This window comes from Propithecus coquereli, unplaced genomic scaffold (genome assembly GCF_000956105.1).
Source record: "Propithecus coquereli isolate 6110/MARCELLA unplaced genomic scaffold, Pcoq_1.0 Scaffold9, whole genome shotgun sequence".
In the NCBI taxonomy this organism is placed as follows: Eukaryota; Metazoa; Chordata; class Mammalia; order Primates; family Indriidae; genus Propithecus; species Propithecus coquereli.
In genome coordinates this window covers 17,291,077-17,309,583 of record NW_012155284.1, presented here as the reverse complement: position 1 = coordinate 17,309,583, position 18,507 = coordinate 17,291,077, and the positions used below count along the sequence as shown (strand labels likewise).

The window sequence follows — 18,507 nt, the reverse complement described above, 5'->3', positions numbered from 1 at the left end:
GCAGTTCAAAGCTGTGGTGAGCTATGATCATACCACTGCACTCTAGCCTGGTCAACAGAGAGAGACCCTGTCTTGAAAAAACCGAAAAGAATGCTGTTAACCTCATTTTTTACAACTATTAATTTGAATTTTTAAAAATTAATCATATCCTTTTGTGGTTAGTAGAATTGCCATACCTTTCTTCTTGTTACTACTTTTAATAAAGGGCATGTTTCATACAATGACAAGCAAGGCTTTGTGAGATTCCAAACCACTCAACTTCTCCTTGTTAATAACATACTGAGCCTATTTTCTTTGCTCTTTATAAAGCCATCTATAGCAAATGGGAAAGATTGTCATTTGAATCACATTTTGTTGAAAAATATCCAAAGCATATATATGTTGTTGAATCTTACTAAACATATGTAAACAAAATGTATCTAACATGTAACTTAGCTATTGAGAATACAGGAGCACATATAAAGTGAAAACATCTAACTCTTTGAGACCACAAACCAAAAATATGAAAGTGTTCATGCACGTAGGCAATTTAAAAAAAAAATTTTAAGCTTATGGCATGTGACTATAAGTGGTGTGTTTTTATACATAATATGTGCTAAAGTTTACAATTATTTATGAAATATTTCGGATATGTTCACATGTTCCTTGTCCTCTTTGGAGTATACAGTTTAGTTCAGGGGAGGACATGGCTGATGGCACAGTGAAAACGCTAGTAATGATTAAAGGCAGTTATACATGCTTTGTACGGAGCGCGTGCAACAGTAGAATTTTGACTATGCTTTAATAGAAAGTCAGCGTTACAGTCTTCAGAGAAGGATAAGAGTGAGGGTGTAGGAAGTAGAACAAAGTTATAACATGTTTTAACTGGAAGAGAGAGTCTGGAAGTTAGAAAATTTAGAAATTATCTAGTGCAGTCTCATGATATTAAAAACCAGGATACCAAGGCTCAGAAAAGTTCAGTGATACAGCAAATATGTGGAAGAGGTGAAATGAGAACCAAGGTCTTCTGACTCAATGTGCCATGTTCTGCCATGAAGATAAAGTTTTGGTTTGAAAGGGGAAAATGTTGGAAGTAAGGAAGACAAACTGATTAAGAGATAATTATTAGGATCCAAACTAGAAAGGCCTAGATTTGAGGGTTAGTGTTTATGGGTAGCTAGAACATATGACCACTGTTTTCTTTTTTCCCCAGAATTGTTTGGTGATTTCTTTTTACCCTGGGGTGTACTTGGTCTGTGGAGGCACAGTGCAGAAACAAGTTACCCAACTTTTCTGAGTCTTAGTTTCTAAGAGTGGTTAGACTAGGTCTCTTGATAAATCTTTCTTCTTTAAACAGTTTATTCAGAGAAGGTCTTTCTGGTTCTGTTGAACTCTTATTGTAGTCCCTGTTGAGTACGAATTAGAACAAATGAAGAAAACCCTGTTTTCTTCACCTGCATCAGTAGGGTATTAGAGCTCACCAGAGAAACAGAACTCATAGGAGAAAAAAAATACACATGTAAAGAAATTTATTATAAGGAATTGTCTTTACATGATTATGGAAGCTGAGGAGTCCAAGATACACTGTTGGCAACCTGGGGACCCAGGAGAGCCAGTGGTGTAAGTTCTAGTCCAAGTCTGAAGGCAGGAGAAGCACAATGTCCCAACTTGAAGCAGCCAGAGGATGAATTCTCCTTTAGTGCTTTTGTTCTATTCAGATTGGCTAAGGCCCACCAACACTGGGGAGGACAATCTGCTTCACTCAATCTACAGATTCAAATGCTAATCTCATCCAGAAATAGCTTCAATGATATACCCAGAATAATGTGTAATTAAATTTCTGAGCATACAGTGGCTGAGTCAAGTTTACACACAAAATTAACCATCACACTAAAAAAGCCTATTGACAGACAGATCATCTTTTCATTCCAACGAGTTTATACCAGGCACTATGCTATGCGAGGAAGCAGCTAAGTCTCTGTCCTGAGAGAGCGCACAAAAGGGGAAATAGGGACCAATGGAGCAATACTAGCTGCAGGAGAGGAGGGGGTCCAGGGAACTGAGAATAACTCCTGAAGATATGTAGTCGATTGGAGCCAACTACTTAAGTAACCTGTGTGAAATACAAAGAATTGTGAACTGTAGGATGTGGTTACTTGAGGCCTACTGGTGTTTTCCACATGGAACCGATGATCAGATTTATGCTTAGAAAGGACATATAAAATGAATCCTTTTAGTAGAAAGAGATGCATCTTGAGATTTTATGAATGTGGGTTTATTTTTTGTTTGAGTTTTTCTTTTTTTTTTGGTTTTTTTTTGTTAGTTTTTATTTCATTAAGCCAGGAAAATATATTAATGAGGCTCGAGATTTACCTTCTTTGCCTTCTGCTTTGTCTGGTTAGAGTGTTCTCCTTTTCATTCCTTATAATATTTAGTTGTCAGGAACATTGGGAAATGAGATTGACAATCCCTTGCCAAAGTTTGGGAAGTAAAAAGGAGGAAAAAAATTATCTAGCATTTTTAAGAAGCCTAGAGGCACTAAAATTGATTAGAAAAGGACTCATAAATTGTGGTTTTTGTAGCTAGAGAATATAAAACATACCATCTATAAAGAAAATAGTTTAATTTGAAACAAAAGTAAAAATTAAGCTTATAAGGATTTTCTCTCTTTCACTTGATACACTGACCCACCGGACAGCTCTTCAGATGGAATAGAGAATACTAGAAGAAACCTTGGCTCCCTGATTCTGAAATTATCACCTGTATGTTATCCTAACTTCTCTAGGTCCTAGTGACCTCCCTGGTGGTCTCTCTTTCTCCAGTTTTTGCCCCTCTGCTGCATTCTGCCCCCCTTCTTAAAAGCCCAATTTCTTACAGGAAAAAGTGGATGGGGCACTATTCTATGCTGACCCTCCACCTACAACACTAGCTTTTTTTCCTGCCTCCCTGGACTCTTCATCATACTGCAATTGTGCCATGTGCTTTTTTGTACTCGTGGCTTGACTTGTAATATTTTCTTCTCCTTGGTGTGTCATGCCCTCAGCCTTGCCCTGCTTAGCAAATATTGTATCTACCTCTAAAATTCCTTTCCAGACTTACAGGAAGAATTTATTGCATCTTTCTCTGTTCCTTCATGGCATTTTGTTTATACTGCTAATATACAGCATTTAGTTACTTGCTTATATTCAGCCTAGTGACCACAAGAGGATTTGGGACATTGCCTAAGAAAAGCACATACATTATAACAAAACTGTTAACACAGGATTGAAGGAATTTAAATAAGAAACCTTGACTGGGGAAACCTGTGGCATCGGGATATAAAAGTTAGCTGTGAGCTTTCTAACTACCAGGGCAAAAAGAGAAACATTAGGAATTACATGGCTCTTATTTCAATTGTTAGATCTATCAGGTGTTAAAAGAAAAACATAAGATAATTTAAATATAACAGAGTTTACTTGAGCAAAGAACTGATTCACCAGTTGAGCAGCCCCCAGAACCAGAGTGGGTTCAGAGTGACTCCGGGGCTGCCACATGGTTGAATAATATTTATGGATAGAAAAAAGAAAATAAGATACAGAAGAGCAAAGTGAGGTACATAAACAGCTAGATTGGTTACAGCTTGGCGTTTGCCTTGTTTGAACACTGTTTGAACAGTTGGCCATCTGTGATTGGCTGAAACTCCCCTTACAATCTGTTTACACATCCAGTTAGGTTATAGTTCACTGTGTATGGAGAAACCTTTAGGCTGAACCTTTAAAATATGTAAGGAGGCAGCTTTAAGCTACACTTAATTTAACACAGGAAAAGGGAGACTGTTTCTTGGCCTGAGCCCAGAAATGAATTTTTCATAAGGTATTTACATAACTATAAGAGGACTTTCTTTAACAATAAAGAATTAGTTGTCTCTCACAACGAAGATGGCTCTAGAATTAGCTGATTGTGGACTAATCATCAGCAATATTATTAAAGACCCAGGTTCTTTCTATTCTATCCCTTAGTATTATACATTAACCATATCTGCAGGTTACCTCCCCTCATCAACAAAAAGTAGTTTTAGGCATTATAGTTCATGGCATTGTCAGTGACAGACGAGTAATCTTCTTTTTCCTTATTTCTTTCTTAAGATCAAGGTAAATGTTTTCTAGAAATCATTTCATCAGACTTCCCCTCATGTCTAATTGGCCAGAATTCCTTAAACATGCCCCTGCTGAAAGCAACCATTGACCAAGGGAATAGGACCTTCATGACTGCTTATTGAGCCACTGGCACTGGGGCTGGAATCAGCTTTTTCTGAAGCATAGGGTGGCGTGGAAGAAGAGGATAACCAGACAGCTTCAGGGTTCAGTTAGGAAGGAGGCTGATTATATAAGCAACCAAAGTGTCCACTACAAAGACCAGCTGAATAATGTTGTCAGTTTTGTTTTACCTGAAGCAATCCATAAATAGTTCTGTATATTATTAGCCTAGCTGAGAGCCAGTTACATAGCATTAAAAAAAAATCATTGTAAAAATCAGTTTCATGGGTAGGAAGCACCTTTGGTGGTTTGGCCTGTGGGACTGTTGTCCCACAACATTCGTATCAACGTTAGGGAGGAAGTGATGAGAAAGCATTACAGAGGAACCTGTGAGAAATGCAGATTCTCAGGCCCCACCCAGACCTACTGAATTAGAAACTCTGGGTGTGGGGCCAGCAATCTGTATTGTAAAACAAAGCCCTTCCAGTCACTCAGATGCAAGCTCAAGTTTGAGAATCACTGATATTAGACATCAAGAACGTGACCTGAATATTTGCCTTTGCCACCAGCTATCCCACCTTTGCTCATGGAAGACTTCCAGGTAGAATGGGACAAGGCTTTTATCAGACAGTTGCTCTGGTTCTGTCCAGGCGCTAAAGTAAGGGCAAATTTTAAGGATTCAAATTTGATACTCTGAAGTAGGGAAAAGTTCATTTAGGCTAGGAAAATTTTGAAGGCAAATGCTCTTTATCAGTGTTTCCATGAATGTAAATTCAGCCTTACTTTTCTCATCTGTAAAATGGCTAAATTACTTAGGGCACAGAGTTTGTATAGATTAAATGAAAAGTGTTATTGCAAGTACCTTTTAAAGCAGAAATGATTATAAAGGTCCGTGTTTCATTGCTTGTTGGTTGTGTTGGGCTGGTTTGAGTTTCTTGTTGAGAAAGATTCTGATTTAGCATGCTAGAGTGCCTGGATCTATCCAGCTATTTCTGCTGTGCGCGTGGAATGGAGTGGTTGCTTTATATTCACATCAATTGTTCCTATTTTAAAACTCTTGTTACTGTTATATTACTATTACTATTATTACAGTCCTAGTGTACACATTTTATCATATTAAAAACCTATTAATTCTCACATTCCCTTTGTGTAAAACATGAATTTTTGCCTATCTTTATTCTTTGTCAATAATATGAGATGTGACTTTTAATTGGAAATTTTCCTGCAGGAGAGCATTTCAGCTTTGGTCTTTTCAATCCAATTTTTTTTTTTTTTTTTTAAATTTTCACTTTCCACCTTCCAAAGACTCAAATAAATGCAATTCAGAATTGCAAAGCAAAAATGTTCTGCTTTTTGGCTAGTTTTTGATCAAAGAAAGAAACAAAATACATATTTTTTATATATGCATCCAGAATATGCTCCGTTATTAGTGTGATGAATCTTTTAACTCAGGGAAGGCAGAATAGAGAGTTTTCATTATACAAGTAAGTTAATGGATTTTGGAATGTGGTGGAAGAATTCGATGCAAAATAAAGCATGCTTCCTTAGAGATCCATATGCACTGCAGTTAGAATTCAAGTCTCCAACAGGCGTAAAATGGCTAGTGTGAAAGAATCCCATCTTATTATTCAGTTCTAAAATACAAACTGGGATGTAGACCTTTTCAAAGCAATTCACTTTATTAAATAGCTTTTGGGTTGATATAATAATACAGTTTTTACTTTGTACCAGAGTCCATTGGCCACCTGCTTTGTGACATTGCAGCTCTGAAAAGTCAAGGCCATACAGTGAGTTAGGGGTTGAGTTCTTGGTTTTTTTCAGGACTTCTTTCTCGCCTAAGATTCTGTCTCCTTTACCCCACCAGTGGGCACTAACTGGGACAAAATCAGTTGCTCCATCCATTATTTTTTTATTTTTGAATGATGGGAAATAGGGGCGAGGGACTCCCATGTCCACTGCAGGAATGCATCTGATCACATTTTCTGGTATCAGAACTTGTCTGAGTCAGGAATTGCTCTTCACCTGTACTTGCTACAAAACATAAGAGAAACCAAGCTTTCTTTGCCACAGTTCATTGGTTAGGAACCTATGACACCGATGAATTACTGAAGTCTTCTGTTCTAAATTAGGAAACAGTAGATTTGTTCCATCACTTTGATTCACTAGACAAGGTTCATTTCTGGTCTGCCTGGAACCTGTGTTAATTGAATAGGAAACTGTGTTTCTGTTATCTCTGCTAATGGTGAAGAGCAGTGATGCAGATAATCAAAATAAAATGATTTATAACTGTCCCGAAGGTGCAAGTGCTATCAGGGACAAGTTCTTCATAGCACAGTAATGTCATTTGGAGCACAAAGTAGATTGTTACATAATTAATAGTGTTTTCGTGATGTTACTATTTAAATTATTGCATGCATAATAATCTGTAGACATGCAATAATTAGGAGAAAAGCAGTAGTAATTTGAAGTGTTTGTATCATTTTTTGAAAGATATAAAGGGCATAAATGCCTTGCTTTGTGGAGTGGTGTTTGGTTCGAAAGTTGCCTATAAATAAATTTCTTACCACTTAGTATCTTAAATACCTAAGTAAAAGGCTCTAAAATTTTTTGGTGTGGCCCTTTTTAAATGAAATACCTTTTCATACTTAAAAAAATTTTTTTTAATTGTACATCTAATTTATCTAGTCTTTCCCTCACATTTTGTTGTATAGAAGCATTCATGTTCTTAGTGATTTTGAGGGCTTGTTTTTAATTATGTTATAGACACTTTTATTTAAAACATTTTTTTAAAATTATTATAGCTGTATGTTGATGTCTCATCTTGAGGAACCAAAAGTAACAGAAGATGAAGAACCACCCACAGAACAAGATAAGAGGAAAAAGATGGTAAGTTATAAAGTTTGCTTCTAAAAATTAAGCAGAACTGTGTATCATCATTATTTTCTACAGGTTCGAAAATACCTGTCAATCCATTTGTCCATCCATCTATATACATCTCTACCCATCTATCCCTTCTTGCAAGATACCTTGTAAGGTATCTGAGTTTTGAAATTTGGAGTGTACCCTAAAACAGATAAATTGTATTCCTAGTACAGGAAGTTGAGGTTAACTGTTGATCTGACATAATCGTTGCCTGGCTTAGCAGAACAGAGGATTTACTTTTACTTATAGAAAACATGTGACCTGCAAACCTTATTTAAGTTGAAATGCTTATTCTTCTATTTTGAGAAAATATACTGAAATTGCCTGCATTCTTATTATTTCACAGATCTTCACAATGAATTTTTTCTGATATGCATCACAGGTTTTTATAAAAGTGCCCTTAAATTAACTGCTAACCTGCTTTGAAAACGATTAATTCTCTTTTTTTTTTTTTTTGAAAACCATTCATTCTCACTAGAGGAATCTGATAAAAAAGAAAAAAATAGGAAACATCTAAAATATCTTGCTTTTAAAAATTACTTATAATCTTGAATTTTTAAATACTTTGATCATGAACATGAAATAAGTATGTAATAAACGTTTTTTCTCTTTTCTTTTGTAATCTCTCCTAGTCTTCTGGCCTCATCATTTACTAACTTCATTGTACCTTCTTTCCTCATTGCAAAATGAAAAACAACAATGTCTACTTCATAGAATAAATAAATATATAAAATGGTTATGGGTTAATACTGGATACCTAGTAATTATTATGTGTTAGCTATCATTATTTTAATCTGATCGTTATATTCACTCCTTGAATTATCCCGTGTTAACCCTCAAGGGCTTCATCCTGAGGTTATTTAATACTGCACTGCTCTGATGACCTTCTTTTAAACTGTGTTTGAGTTTAATTTGTGTTACTTTACTTTTATGCTAGATATCATCTCCCTAGCAGATAATATACAGGAAAGGAAAACATCCAAGGATTCTTAAGACCTGAGTTCTAGTTACATTTGTTCCATTATTTGTGGCCTTGAGCAAGTCATCTTGTCTTTCTAGAACCGTTTTGCCTCATCTGTGAAAAGATGGGGAAATTGGATTAGTGGATTTCCAGGGCCTGTGAACTGAAAAATTATTTGATTTGGTTTTTCTTTAACCTCTTAATACTATTCCTTTTCTTCCCCAATATATAGTGTTTTGTGAATATAGTGAGTCCTCAATGTCATGGATAGGTTCTTGGAAACTGCAGCTTTAAGTGAAACAACATATGACAAACCAATTTTACCATAGGCTAATTGAAATAAACAAGAGTTAAGTTCCAGTAGCATATTTCTTGTCACAGAAGCATCACCACGCTTTTAAATAAGGACCCAAAACACTTCTAATAGTAGACAATGAAATAAATGTGAGCTATATGTACATTTAAAAAGGTTTAATTAAAAACAGGTAAGATAATTATTTACTCACCTTTTGTTGAATCAGTGAGTGATGGAAGTCATGGTGGTGGGTTAAATCAAGAAATAAATGTTTGCAAAGCAAAAATTTGTAAGGAGCACCTCCGACCTCTACAAAGTTCAGAAACAAGTAAGAACAAGTCTGACGGGCTGGCTGAAGGCTTCCAAAGAGCATCATTTATTGCCGTGTGTTTGTGTGATTCTCATATACTTTACAAATTTTTATTTGACTATAATTTGCCTTTATTCATTTATTTTAAAAACAACTTATTCCAGTTCAGGGTGGTAAGTGGCCAGAGCCTATCCCAGCAGCTTAGGGCACAAGGTGGGAACCAGCCCTGGACAGGACGCCATTCCCTCTCGGCGCACTCACACACCCACACTCACTCACAGGGGGACAGTTTAGACAGGCCAATTCACCTAACTTGCACAGCTTTGGGATGTGGGAGGAAACTGGAGTACCTGGAGAAAACCCATGCAGACATGGGGAGAATCTGCAAATTTCACGGACAGTGGTCCCGGCTGGCAGTGGATTCCCACCCCCACCCCATCATCAGCATTACAACAAAATGACAGCGAATGAAATGATGTTATGCAAGGACTTACGGTCATGTGCTACATAACAGTGTTTCAGTTAACAACAAACCCTATATATTAACACAGATGGTGGTCCCATAAGATTTTAATACCATATTTTTTACTATATTTTTTATATGTTTAGATACACAAATATTTACCATTGTGTTACATGGTGTTCAGTACAGTAACATTCTATATGGTTATGTAGCCTAGGAACAGTAGGCAATACCACATACCCTAGGTATGTAGTAGGTGAAGGTTTGTGTAAGTACGCTCTATGATGTTCACACGACAAGGAAACTGCCTTAGGATGCATTTCTCAAAATGTATTCTTGCTTTTAAGTGACGAGTGACTATATACCTACAGAAGTATTTCTCCCTTGAAATTAATCAGTGATGTGGTATCCTAAATACATGGAAAGTGTATTTTCTTCACTTACAGTGATGATAGTTTCTAGGTGTGATCTAACAGTTTGTCCTCCCCCACCACACACACTTTTTAAAGCATTGATTATATCATTGGTGTTATAGAAAATATAACATTTTTCTTCACAAGATTCTGAACTTGTAAATAAGTATTCAGTCATCAGCTTTTATGCATACTTTATTAATGTCACTTAGTCTGGTAGATTTACCCTTAGCAAATTAACCAACCCAAATCTGTTTTTCATTCTGTATATAATCCTCAGTAGAATTATGTAATAGTTTAATTCTAACTTTGCTTTCAAGGTAAGTGAAACATTTTCTCAAAGATCAATATAAGAACATAGTTTTAGAAATAGTACTCAAAGTTCCATGGTTCACTTTTGTGATCCTGAATTTTATTTGAGAGCTGGTTATTTTCTCTTTATCAGTCTAATTATATGTGGTATTGATTTATAGAACAATCATTTTTTAAGTGGCTGATTTTATTTGAAGTTATTCATTATAGTAGCTATTTGATATGGATTTATATTGACATCTCTACTAAGATTTTCAGTGCCGTAGTCTTAATGGATATGCTGAAGACACCGTATCAGTTTTTAATTGAAGCTGGGATTATATATCTTAACCTTGAATAAATTTAATTATGAATACAATACTAACTTTCTAATAACTTTAAACAAAATTAGTTTCACTTGTCTCTTCAAAGTTACAAATATAAATTATGTATTTTTTTCAGTAATTATGTCATCATTCTTGTACTGTGATGTCTTTAGCATTAGAAATTTTTTGAGAACTTTCTAGGAGTATCTTGGTTGTTATATCTTGGGGAAATGTTTGATAGATGGTTATGTATTCTGTTTTTTTTAAACCAAAATCAGCAAAGGTTTTTCTCATTTTATTAATAAAATGAAATTATTTACTAGGAAGAAAAAATATAGGTGCTTAGTTCCAAAGTCACATAAATAAAAATTTGATTTACTTACTGTTATTGTTGTCTTAAAGTAGTCCTTGAAATGTGGTGTTTCTGTTTCAGTTAGCTGCTTTGGTAGAGGATAGCAGTGGTGATTGTAGTTCAGAAAAACAGATGATTAATATTATATCAAATGTGCTGAATTATTTTCCATGGGTTTCTAAGAATTCTCTATGTTTTATCTTAAATAGGGATGAAATTTTCATTCAGGAAAGCTATTAAGCTGTCCAGACTTTTGATCTCCTTTTTTATCCAGCCTCTCTCTGTAGCTTTCATTTTGGGGGAAAAATACTTTAGAAAATCAAATGCAGCTCAAACACTTCATTTAATATCTAAGTTCCCTCTCTGTCCAGTATATTCTAATAGTTAGAACATTAATTTCACAACCTTTTCTATAAAGAATTAAGATATTATGTTACCATCTTAAGTTGTTTGTAATTTCTTTTTTGTGACATATGACTGACTTACAGGCATTTATAAGTTGTAGTTTCCAAATTCTACTTTCAAGCATATTTATACTTTCTAGCAACTTTATGGCACCTGCTAACAAAGTATTATTTTTTATATTATTTAATTGACAAAAATTGTATATATTTATGGTATACAATGTGATGCTTTGAAATATGTATGCATTGTGGGATGACTAAATCAAGCTAATTATGTATTACTTCACATACTTATCATTTATTTATGATAAGGACACTTAAAATGTGTATAATACATTATCGGTTCTAGTCACCGTGTTGAACTTATTCCTTCTAACTGAAATTTTGTATGCTTTGACCAATTTCTTTCCAATTCTCCCCTCCAAGAAAGTATTATTAATGAAACATTTGATAATGAGGTACTTCTGATCATTCTTTCCTACTACATCTGTCATCTCCAAGTGTCCATGGGAGATTGGTTCCAGGACTTAAATCATCTCTAGATTACTTATAATACCTAATGCCATGTAGATGCTATGTAAATAGTTGTTATACTATATTGTTTAGGGACTAATGACAAGATAAAATAGTCAGTACGTGTTTAGTACAGGCACTTTCTTTTTTTTTTTTTTTTTTTTAATAAATAACATATTTTCAGTTCTTGGTTGAGTTCACAGCTGCAGAACCCATGGACATGGAAAGCCAACTGTTTTTCTCAATTTATGCCCTCATATTTAGATAATCTGCTTTAAATAATAATCTAGTTTAATATAGACTCACTAGTTGCTTTAATTGATAATGGCATAATGGCAGCATAAATAACTTTGAACATTGTTAAAGCTACCTAGCTTCTCACCCACTTGTGCTTATAGAAGCAGTAATACAAATAATGCAGAACAGTGTGTCCAAACATTGATTTGGCTTTGAAATAGTAGTAATACCTTGGATATATAAAATGTTATCTATTTTCCCAAAGCATTTTTTTACAGTCTCATTTATCCCTATAACATTTTGGTGACCATATATAAGTAAGGAAACCAAGGCACAGAGAAGTCATCTCTTGCTCAGAGTCATAGATTTAGGTAAAGACCAAATTAGAGCCAAGCTTGACTTACAGCCTAATGCACTGTATACAATTTTAATTAAATTTTTAAATAAAAAAGGTTTTTTATAATTTTAGTAAAACTTCTATAGCTTTTCTAAAATATTTTGAGGAATCCCACACACTATTTTTGCTGAAACTGCAGAATGTATGAGAACTCCGTGTTTGGTGGAAAATATGCCACTTTAGAACACAGCTCAGCTACTATAAGTCAGTGAAATTAGATCTGCAGAGAAAGTGTACTTTGTCATGTCCTTGTGATAGACATGGCTAGGAAACGTGTGGTTTGTTAATTTGTAGTATTAATTTGTAGAGTAATGCTTTACTCTAACAATTAAATTTAGTTTGCAGTCATTGAACAAACTGTTGAACATATTGAAGTCATTGAACAAGCTGGAAAAATGACTTTAAGGAATGCCCAGTGACAGAAAAGATCAATTTCATTAATGATAATTCACAAAATGATAATCCTTTTGTGGATAATGTTAATATTAACATTAATACTATATTATATTATTAATATTAATACTATAACAATATTCAATGTTTAAATTATTTAAGTATTATTTTAGTATTTTATATGCTTGTTGAGTGACCCCTACATGGCAGACACTGTTCTCAGCATTGAGGATACGGCAGTGAACAAAACAGATAAAATCCCTATTATAGTGGAGCTTACAGGCTAGTATTTTATTAGGTAATAAAGAAATTCATGTAGGTATTACAATGTCAAGTAGTATTAAGTTTATGAAGATTTAGATTAAGTAATAAACATTACTGTAGTTGTCTAAGTTTATAGCATGTACATAAAATTAGGAAGTTTTATATTGTTTCTACAAATTTTTTTTTACAGCATTTTAATTAATGTGTGTAGCTGGGTTTTTGTCCCCTCAATTCATTGACAGTGATTTTGATTTTTACCCTCTTTATCTAGTGTTGTATATCTTTGTAAGCCTTCTAATTTGCTTTATATTCTTTTCCAATAGAAATATCATTTTGGGACCTTTTAAGAAACAATGTCCAAAATCGTTCATACTTGCAATGGATTTCATATATTTTTCACCTTTTCTATATATATATATATATATACACACACACACACACACACATATACATATACATATATATATATGGAATATATCTTAATGTATTTTAGAAGAAAAATGTAGTTCTTATTATATCTAGAACATGAATATGAATTATTGTTTTTCTGTTACCTATCTCGTGAGGTAGATTAAAACTGAAAACATTTATGTCATTACAAACCACTGAAAATAAAATGTTGTGTGCATTATCATTTGAATGTATTATACTTTACTTTTAAGTTGCTGTTTCTTAAGTGAGCTCTGCAGGTGGATTTTCACTGGTTTGTAATAAAGTCTTTAACTTTTGACAAGCTCAAGTATTCATCTACCTATCATTTTAAAATTTTAACTTGAACCTTATATATTGTAAACACAATCGGTAGCCTTACTGAGCTAATTTCTTAATACAACCAGGCATGCATAGATTACGGCACTGGCAAACTTGGCATCATAGTCTGCTTTGAGTGTAGTATATCTAAGCAAACTGATTGTATGTTAGTTTGGGTTGCATTTCCTTTGATAAATTTATAACCAGATTTTAAGTCTCATGTCAAATAGCAAATCCTGAGCATGCTTTTCATATTGCCTTAAAGTGATTATTATCTCCTGTGCTGTTACTGCCAAATACAGTACTGGATCAAGGAGGCACAGGAGTGCTACATCATGGGGATGGAATTGTGTAATACTAAAATCAGAGCCTACAGGTAGCTAACATTTTTCTCTTTCTGAGAGCAGGTAGACATCCCCCTTGTCACCCCGTCCTCCTTCCCAAACTCCTTTTCTCATCACCTCTTTGAATACTTTTATTTTGCTCAAAACTTTTAAATCTAGCAGCTTTCCTCAGACTTTTACTTAGTAGAATTTGGAATATATTGTCAGAGGGAAAGTGACCCTTTTATCAGTTGAAAACATTCCATAATTTTGTTTTGCAAATTTTCATTCCAAATATAATGCCAGCAAGGCCCCCCTGTGGTTAGTGGTTTGGGATCAGGGGGTTGTAAACTCTCCCTGGATGATTTTGGTCACTGAAAACAGTAGGATGATTGTTTTGCCTGCTCCTATTTGTTTCTAGGAAAACTCAACAGAACTGGTATTAAGATAAAATTGTGTTGGTGCTAATAAGGTACTGTGTTTTTCTTAATTAAATATCAATAATTTTGAAATTTATGCCTAAAATACATTTTTATTTTGCCAATAATAATATTAGATTAATCCATCATCTTATTGGTGGTTTCAAAACTGCCCCTTGAGAATCCTCACCTTGTAACTTTCATTATTCAAGGTAAGTTATAGCATTGTTGATAATACTTCTAGTATTCAACTTACATGCAGTGTCACTCTGGTTATGAGTTAAGAGAGCTTTCCGTTTTTCTCAGCTTGCCCAGTTCCATTACATTTATCACCTCTATTCTCATGCCACGTCTTGACCAAAATCCTGAACTCCATTTCTTTTTCATCATAACCTCTTCTTTATTAACCATTCCTTTTCTCCTGGTAAATCTATTTTGTACCTTTATCTGGAACCCCACAAATTTTCCTTATTTTCGTAAACACTTTAGGATGAGGGTGAAGGGGTAGGGTTAGGGGTAGGGTTTCTCCTTCTAGATTGCCTTATTCTTTTGCTGTTTTTACCTTTGGACAAACCATAGCCTTCACCCTCCCCACTTTAGACCTACCAAATTGTTCTTTTGGTGTATAGCCAGGGTTCAAAAACATGAGAATAAGAATGAAACTCTTTGACACTCTTTTAAAGACCTCTACAGTCTGCCTCCAACCAACCTTTTGAAACTTGTTTTCCTTTTTTCCCATTCTATTATATTTCCTACACTCTGGCTAAATCAAATGACTTGTGTCCACACTTATTATGGGTTTTCTGTCTCTATAATGGAGCTCTTACTAGTCCTTCATTCTGGAATAGCCCTTTTATCTTTTTTCTCTCCTCTCAACTTTCTCATTTATCATTTCGTTCCCATATATCCCCTGCCCCCACACATGCACAGCTCCCCAACTGTCAACATCCTACACTGCAGTGTTACATTTGTACAATTCATGAACCTACATCCGGAACATCATTACCCAGAATTCATAGTTTACGTTAGAGTTCACTCTTAGTGTTGTGCGTTCTATGGGTTTTAACAAATATATAATGGCATGTATCCACCATTGTAGTATCACACAGAAGAGTTTCATTGCCCTTAAAATCCTGTGTTCTGCCTGTTTATCCCTCCCTCTCCCAACCTTTGAAATAGGTAATATATGTCTTTGTTCTTGTCTCCTACAAATCTTTAAACCTTAATTCTTAAACTTTAATATTAATCAACAGCTTGAGAAATAGTGGATATAAATCATTGCTTCCCATTCTGGAAAGAAAACAATTTTTACTAATTTTTATCCATGTGTATACCTTTTGGTTGTCACTTATTCGTTGTCACTTATATGATGGTTGTCACTCACATGTCCCATATATTTTCACCAAATCTGATTATCGTAAGGCCCAATTTATTAAAAATATGTGCAATGCCTCACACTCCAACACTCTCTTAAAAGCTGTTCTCAGTTTACTTTTAGTCAAGCACCAAATAATCCTACCTTTTGCATACCTGCTTCTCTTGACTTCTACACAGTGGCAACAGTGTGACACCTTCACAATGAGCCCATTTCTTTTATTTGGTATTCATTCTGTATATATTTTTGAATGCTCACCTTGTGAAAACCCTTGATCTTTATAGTCAGTATTTCCTCTGCTAGGGTTTATTACTACCCAGAAAACTTATCTTCTGGTGTATTTTGATCAATAGTGTGTGTGTGTGTGTATATACACACACACACACACACATATACATATATATATATATATATATATAATCATTAGCTTATTACTAGGCCAGATTTACTTATTTTTATCTATGCTTTGCTCAGATTCTACCTTCTTCTCTAAGTTTGATCAAGTGTTGTTGTGCTATACATCCTTATTTTCATTTCCAGATAATACTGACGCATACAAAGGGCCACTCTAGGATACATAACTTTACCTAATACTGTATAAAAAAATAGTAAAATTTCAAAATTGTAGGCTGAACTTAGCTTTCCTTGTAAGTAAGACTCTCAAATCAACGTTAAACTTACCCCAAGTCTTACAAGGACACTGTGGCAATGGGTAATTCAGCTCTTAACTACTGCAGAGTTGTAAGTGACACTAAAATCCAAGAGAATAGGAAATAATGAATTGAAATAATCCAACTGAGATGCAAAAAAGACACAAATTGATAACCAGGCATCCTCCTGAGATAGGAGTTCTTCCTATGATAGAGCTAAAATATTAATCAAAAATTAGTTTGAGATCACAGAGGTTAAGATCCTTCACAGTAGGCTATATAATAGTAATCAAAGACACTGGAAAAGAAAAGTCTATTGAAAATGCCTTCGGGACTAAATAAAGTGATGACTTCTAAAGTTGTTTTTTCATTTGAGACTTCAGATTAATTACTACTGACATCAATATTCTTGAATATTGCAAAGCAGGCAGCCTCACTATTTCACCTTAATCACAAAGAGTTTAGTAACTTGGCCACTGTTCACTTGGAAACTTTGAGAATATGGTATTGGCTTAGTATAAATAAAATCTTCAGGTTTGTAGATGAAGAATATGGCTTTATTTGGGAAAACTTGTTTTCAGTCAGGTAGGTATAACACGCCAGTCAACATTACACTGCCTTCATGGCAGTATTTCCTATTTTCATTCCTGCTTTTCCCTTCTTTTTCTCAGTAAATTTTATCAGTAATGCTAATTTTGTTTTTATAAGGGACCTGTCTTTCAAGGGAGGAAAAATTAAGGAACCTTTTCAAAGAATTGTTCTATATATAGAAATTGCCATTTTGAAGAGATTTTTTAAATTATGAAAGTAACCTATACTAATTTTAAAACATAAAACAAGTGATTATATGACATGATATATGATGCAAGAGTACCACTCAGGAAATATTGTTAGGTGTGTACTGTGTGCCACAATAGCAGCTGGTTATAGAGGGCCTTGTATGTCATGTGTAAGTATCAGAAGCAGAATAATCCATCTCATCCCCCAAGGATGTCCATGTCACAATCCCTGGAACCTGTGAATATGCTATATTATGTGTTAAACTTCCAACAAATTGAGTTTTAAAGATTTAGTTGACTTTTGTTAGTGATTCATGAACCAGGCAGCATCCAATCTACAAAATAGACAAGAGTTCAGTTAGGGGTGGCAGAAAAGTTGGTTTTTGTAAAGTAACTAGAGCAGGAACAATGAAACAGTATATTTCAAAAAGGGGATTGGTTAACTTCAGGTTACTTTCCTTGGATAGGTTAAGGAAGAGGGGACTTCCTTATCATGCTATCTCAGATTTAGTGGGCCCCTTTTGATTCGTTGCTGTGAATCTCCTGTATTTTGGAAAACTGTCCTGTTTTTAAGTTCAGTTTGATTACATGGCACCTAGCACAAGTGGCTCCATTCTGGTTTGGTCTGGACTGTTGGGGGCCTACTGCAGAGGCTCGGTCCAAAACAGTGGTCTCCCATAAATTTTATTTAACACATGACAAAATGGAATTAAAGTTGCTAATCAGATGATCATAAGGAGATATCTTGGATTAGCCAAGTGGGTACATTTTTCTTGACAAGAGTACTTTGAAGTGGAAGACGAGGGCAGAAGAGAGGGGTAAGAATGATGAATGTCAGTACTCAACCTCCTGTTGCTGGCTTTGAAGATAGAGGAAGGTGGCCACAAGCCAGGGAATACAGGTGGCCTCTAGAAGCTTGAAAAGGCAAGGAAACAGATTCTACTGTTGAGCCTCCAGAAAGGAAGACAGCCCTACAGCACTTGCTTTTAGTCCAGTGAGACCCACTGGACTTCTTTAGAATCGTAAGAATAGATTTGTGTTTTAAGCCACTAAATTTGTGGTAATTAGTTATAGCAGCCACAGGAAACTAATGTACTGAAGAGTTTGGAGTTCATTTGGAAGGAATAGGGAGCCATCAAAGAGTTGTCATCAAGTAAGTGATATTGCCAGATTTACATTATAGAAAAAATTAATTGTACAACCATATCCCACCATGAATTTGCTTACTCATCTACTATAACTGCATAAATGACAATGGACCATGCATCTTCAGATACCATTTGAAACTAATTTTGTATGAATCCTAAATTCCAGAAATGTTAGGTCCACATTTTCATAGTTATATACGTGTTCCTTGGCTAGAAGACTGTTTACTGTTTATCTCTTTTCTTTCTCTTCGAGCTAAAGTTATCTAGATAGAAGATCTTTGACTCATAATTACTTAACATACTTTACA

The 18,507-nt window shown here is 34.7% G+C and overlaps 1 protein-coding gene across 1 annotated transcript in view; it reads left to right on the top strand.

Moving 5' to 3' along the window:
• IPO11 (importin 11) overlaps nt 1-18,507 on the top strand; it is a 227,213-nt gene that overhangs the window by 191,777 nt on the left and 16,929 nt on the right. The window contains exon 23 of the mRNA XM_012664506.1: nt 7,010-7,100. Within this exon, the coding sequence (XP_012519960.1) occupies nt 7,010-7,100 (91 nt within the window). The remainder of the gene's footprint in view (nt 1-7,009; nt 7,101-18,507) is intronic.